Below are 5,682 nucleotides of genomic sequence, written 5' to 3' on the forward strand. Positions count from 1 at the left end.
TCGCATGAATCTTTAATGTCATCACTTCGGTGTTGATGAACGATCCTTCTCTTTCCCCCCTTCTCAGAGTGCAACACACAAAGTTTTTGCATCTGCACATACCCTGAAAACATGACTCTCAGCCAGAGGAGATGACAGCTGCTCATATCTGAGCCGGAACAAGGGGAGGTGGAAAGGAGGCAGCAGGGTGGGGCGTTGGTTGGAGGAGAGAGGGAGGGAGGGGAGGGTTTCTGAGCGTGGAGTGTGTGGGGGCGTGCAGCCTTTACTTTGAAGTGTTCCCCCGCCGGGGACGGCCGTTTGTCACAGAACACCGCCTCAGATCGCATCACACGCGATGCACAGGAACTCATGAACACAGAAACTTCTACGCCGACCACTTATAAAATGTGCTTCCGCACACAGACACATTTCGCAGGGGTCAACGGTGATGTTGGCTCATACAGCAAAGGTTGACCTCTTCTTAGCGGAATAGAATCTAGTTTTTCATACAGGATGGCTGCAGGAAGAAACAACACAGCACTGTGGCACATTGCAGTGAGCAGGAAGAAACACAGGCAGACACTTCTTTCAACAGGAGTGAATTTACAGAAAGTCGTGGCCTCTTGCCATGCACATTTAGTTTTACTCCAGTGGAACGTTTACTCAAGTGCTTTACCTCAAGTACAAGTTTGAGGTACTTTTACTTTCCATTTTATGCTACTTCATCCTCTGTGAATATTGCACTTTTTACTCCTCTACGTTCATTTCAGTTTTAGTTACTTTACAAATGATTAAACACAAATCATATGATGAGGTTATGATGCACTGTTATTGATTCAATTACCCAGAATCAGTGGTCATATCGGAATCTTCTACATGACTTCTCAAAAATGATCTTCAAAAAACGAAATAAAATCATCATTTTATTTCAAACAGGTGTCCCATCACCAGTCTTTTGACAAATGAATGCCTTTTCAACAAAAAGTACTCCTTCTCTTCTGTATGCAGTTTTGAACGACCTCAACACTCAATCTGTATCTTTTCATTAAAAAAGATTTGAAAATGCAATTTGTGAAAATGTTGCATGGCTTAGACAGGTCACATAGCTTGATTTCATATAGATAGGTTGTGTTGTGTTCTAAAACGAGTAAAGCACGCTGACATGAATGGGACATTCAGAAGACACATACACTTTACTTTTGGACCTCAGCAAAAATACTGGAACAGAATATCTGTTCACATCTCTGGGACAGTGGATGTCATTGTCAGCAGCTGGTCAGTATGTGGTTAGTGTCAGGTTGGGTCAGATGACTCCGAGACTAAAGATTAAAATGAGAAACCACAAAAAAAAATATCCTTTCACTTTTGAGACAGTATGACAGCCCACCATGTTCTCATTGTTTAAAAGCTTGCTTTTTTGAATTTCTGTTCAAACCATAGGCGGACTTTGAAGTTGTTTTGATCTTTTTGTAGTCATTTTGTGTGTTTTTGTAGTCGTTTAGCATCTCTTTGTACTTGCTTTGTGTCTATTTGTAAACATTTTCTGTCTCTAAGAAGTTGTTCTGCCCCTTTTCATAGTCATTGTGTAGTCTCTTTGCAGCTGCTTCGCATCTCTGTCATTGTTTATAGTCTCTTTGTAGTCGCTTTCTGTTTCTTTGTGGTCATTTGAGTCTCTTCATAGCTGCTTTGTGTCTATTTGTCGTGATTCTGTGTCTCTATGAGGTTGTTTTGCCCCTTTTCATAGTCATTGTGAGTCTCATAGTGTCCATTTGCTGCTGTTTTGTATCTCATTGTAGTCATTTTATGTCATCTTTGTGGTCATTTGAGTCTTCCTGGTTCAAAATGTAAAATAGTCTCTTTGACATTGTGACATTTTGCAGGTGAAGGCCAGGGGAGCCCCTCACACTTTGGGCCCCTGGGCCCGTTCAGTAATCCATCCAGGTCCCGAGGGAATTAATAATCACATCTGATCAATGGGGTCAGCCAGACACAAACTGCACAGAACACAAAATATGAGCAGGAGACATTCTTCTACAATCACTTTTAGCACAATATAATTAAAGAGATGCATTTTTCTGGGGGCTGCAACTTATGACTCGGCTTTAGTCATATTTTAGCTTATCTAATTTATTGCATTTCTTAAAATTATAGCAGCTATGAATCCACCCACACTGATCCAATATAAGTCCCTAAAAAACTTCTCCTTAATTGTATTGTTATTTGTTAAATCGGGGGGAACTTGTTTCACCTCAGTTAGCAGGTTAAATGTAACGCTTTAATGATTCTCTGTGCACAAGTGTGTGTCCGTGTACATGAACTTTTAATTCAATGATAACAACAGCCTTCACAACAGCGAGAGTTATGAAAAGAAATGACCGCACCGTGGAACAAGCGGCACGTGACACATTCAACCAAGCAACAGAACGACACAGCTGTGTGGAGACAACATGCTAACTACAGGTGTCACTGCATGGAGCTGTCCCAATGTGACCATAGAAAATGTCTCATTGTCTTCAGTCAAGGTCCGAATCTTATAAATTAACTTTGGCTTCATATGTTTAGGATTAATTTCTTCCTCAGGAATGAATTCGCAGCAAAAGCTCTTGTAAAAGTCTTCACTGGACTCGGACTGGATTCTCACACTGCTGGTGCGTCCGCGGAATCGCTGCTTTTCCTGCGCGCGTCCCCGCCCGACTTCAGCTCCATCAGCTCCAGCTCGTGCTTCGCCGCGTTCTCTAGCACTTTCTGCTTGTTGTAGAACACCACGAAGTTGTTTATGATGGGGTGGATGGGCAAGGCAATGGCTATCACCCCGCACAGGAAGCTCACGGCCGCGTTGCACTTGCCGAGCGTGGTCTTGGGGTAGATGTCCCCGTAGCCCACCGTGGTCATGGTGATGATGGCCCACCAGAAAGAATGCGGGATGCTCCTGAAAAGCGTCTCTGGGTGGCTTTGCTCCAAGGTGTAGGCCAGCGCCGAGAACACGAAGATGCCTATGCCCATGTACATGAGGAGCAAGCCCAGCTCTTTCAGACTATTTTTGAGCGCGTAGGTCAGGGTCTGCAGCCCGGAGGAGTGGCGCGCCAGCTTGAAAATGCGCGCGATGCGCAAGATGCGGAGCGCCTGCACAGCCTGCTGGACGTTGGTCAACTCCATCATGGACGTGGTGCTGAGGTAGGTGAGGGATAGGACCACGTAGAAAGGCACGATGGCCATGAAGTCGACGACGTTCATGAAGGAGAGGGCGAAGTGCAGCTTGTTCGGAGAGGAGGCGAGACGCAGCAGGTACTCCGCGGTGAACCACGTCATGCAGGCGGTCTCGATCGCCTCCAGGATCGGGTGCTCCACCAGCTTCCCCTCGGCGTCCGCCACCTGGAGCTCCGGGATGGTCCCCACGCACATCACCACCGCCGAGACCAGGACCGAGAGGAAGGACGCGATGGTAATGACGCGCGCCGGCCGCGAGGTATCCGGCTTCTCCATCAGCTTCCACAGGAACCTCTGGCACCGCTGGGCACGCGTGATGCACCGATCTACCTCCAGGTCCTCCAGAATCACTTTTACTTTGTTTGCAATCTCTGTCAGCTCCTCCTCCTTCTCGCTCAGGTAGCTTTTACAGCACTCGTCTAAAACATCCTGGTCGATTTTCCAGAACTCCATCTCTTTCATGAAGCAGATGGGGCAAATGCCGGGTTTGATGTGGATTTCGTCGAAGTAGTACACATCGATGATGCACTTGAAGGCATCGGGATCTCGGTCGAAGTAAAACTCTTTTCTGCCAGGGTCGAAGTCGTCGCAGAGCGAGGATATGACTTCATGATTCTGAGTTGAGCAGTTCAACAGCTCCGCCAGTCTGCTGTCCGGGTAGCGGTTCAAAACATCCCCGAAAAGCACCACACGGACTCCGCCAATGTTCACAGCGATCTCCCCCTCGGCGCACAAACCAGTTCTGTACTTTGGCTTCGGAACTGTCCACATTTTACTCAGATGTTTGACAGAATGAAATATGTAGCCTGTAATGTTAAAGCGCGCTAACCAGAGGGGGAGTCCATTATTTCTGCGCGTAAACGTTTGCTCCTCCGGCGGTTTAATGCGCTGAATGGCACAGCTTGAGCGGCCAGCTTTCCCCAACACTTCCCACCTCTCTCGCTCTCACACTCACTCTCTCTCTCTCTTTCTCTCTCTCGCTCGCTCGCTCTCTCTCCCTCTCTCATTCTCACACATACAAACACACGCACACACACACACACACAAAGTAAAAGAGAGGGAACAGGTCTTTCTCATGCCTGGGTGATGCAATATGTGGCTTGTTTGGTTTGCAAAGACAACTGAGTTAACAATTAAAAGAGCAGCATTAATCACCCCATAATACAGACAAACTAATCCTTCCCCACAGTGGTTAAAGCCCTATTGTCTCTATGAAAGCTAGACGGTAAACACATGTTTGCATTATAGCGAGTACACTCATTACTAAAATTTACCTTGTAATATCCAAAGGAAATGTTCCAGCGTCAAAGATTTTGATTGATCAAATAGCATTTATGACAGCGGGAATGCTGTGGAAAATGGTCGCTGCTCAGAGCAGAGATAGTGCACTCTGGTGATCATGTGCTGAATAGCATTCAGTGGTGGAGAGTAGCTAAGTACATATACTAAATTATGAATAAAGTACAGTACAAGTTTTGTCTTGTTAGCCCATTGCACAAACAAGGGGTGTAGTTGGGACTCGTCATGTTTCAGATATAAGTTGTTAGCATTTACCGCAAAGAGAAATTACTCCTCTAGACTCCAATGTCCAAAGAGGTCAAATTTTGTCCAGCAAAGTCCTACCTCATCAATCACCTAGCGACCTCTCCGATTTATCTTGCGACCCTTTGAAGGAGGGTCTGAAGCTGTGGGTCGGGGATCACTGGCCTAAACCACCGAACTATGTGTAAGAGCACTCCACAGATTTAGCTTTACACTCTGATGGACATGTTTTTCTATAATGTTTCGAAATTGATGCAGCAGAACCAGAGATACTTTTTTTATTCCACACATTTATTCTTCTTTCCCACAAATACCCACAATGCAACTGACCAGTTTGGTCGGAAATGTGTTATGCTAGTAGCGGCTAGTAAGCTCACTTCTTTCTAACGCCATACCTCCACATTTTTCTTCTTTTATTTTCCAACTTGTAGTGTTTAGACCCAACCGATGCTGACTCGAGTGACATCACTTGAGGCAAAGTATCAGACTTTCCACCCCTCCCGTGGAGCCATACAGCTTCATGCAAATGCTTTCACATATGCAATAGAGTGCTGCAGGAATGAGTCCTAAAAGTAGGAAATGAGTCAGCATTATTTGCACTTCCTGTTCTCTCGTCTCAATAGGTTTTTTAAATGGCTTTTTGGTTATATGTCTGAAATAAGGTCTGTGGTTAACTCAAGCTTAATATATTTGAACATAAAATTGATCAGTAAATACCCCTCACATGAATTTGGAAGCTTGTAAGTGTCTCAAAAAAGACGGTTGCTAACAAGTGGCTAAATGAGACTACAAAACGTCATCACGTCTGCCAGTCTGCTTTCACAGCTTTGTTGTGTATTCTTGCACTCATGCTGCCAGTGTGTAGTTTGTTTACAGCCTAATGTTAGCTTTTTGCTTCTGCTGATTGCATTCACTCATCAAAAATCAGAAAAGTGGTGTTCATTTGTGAAGATT

General features: G+C 45.1%; 1 protein-coding gene across 1 annotated transcript; it reads right to left on the reverse strand.

The window, feature by feature from the left end:
* Positions 1-783: 783 nt before the first annotated feature.
* On the reverse strand, positions 784-4,051 carry kcnf1b (potassium voltage-gated channel, subfamily F, member 1b). Its single transcript, XM_031876840.1, has one exon. The coding sequence runs from the start codon at positions 3,955-3,957 to the stop codon at positions 2,617-2,619; it is 1,341 nt and encodes a 446-aa protein (XP_031732700.1). The 5' UTR covers positions 3,958-4,051; the 3' UTR covers positions 784-2,616.
* Positions 4,052-5,682: the final 1,631 nt, after the last annotated feature.

This window comes from Anarrhichthys ocellatus, unplaced genomic scaffold, assembly GCF_004355925.1.
Source record: "Anarrhichthys ocellatus isolate YVR2014 unplaced genomic scaffold, GSC_Weel_1.0 scaffold117, whole genome shotgun sequence".
Taxonomy (NCBI): Eukaryota; Metazoa; Chordata; class Actinopteri; order Perciformes; family Anarhichadidae; genus Anarrhichthys; species Anarrhichthys ocellatus.

Excerpts from the sequence above, each read along its gene's own strand:
- kcnf1b (XM_031876840.1), bottom strand. The coding sequence starts at position 3,957 with ATGTGGACAGTTCCGAAGCCAAAGTACAGAACTGGTTTGTGCGCCGAG.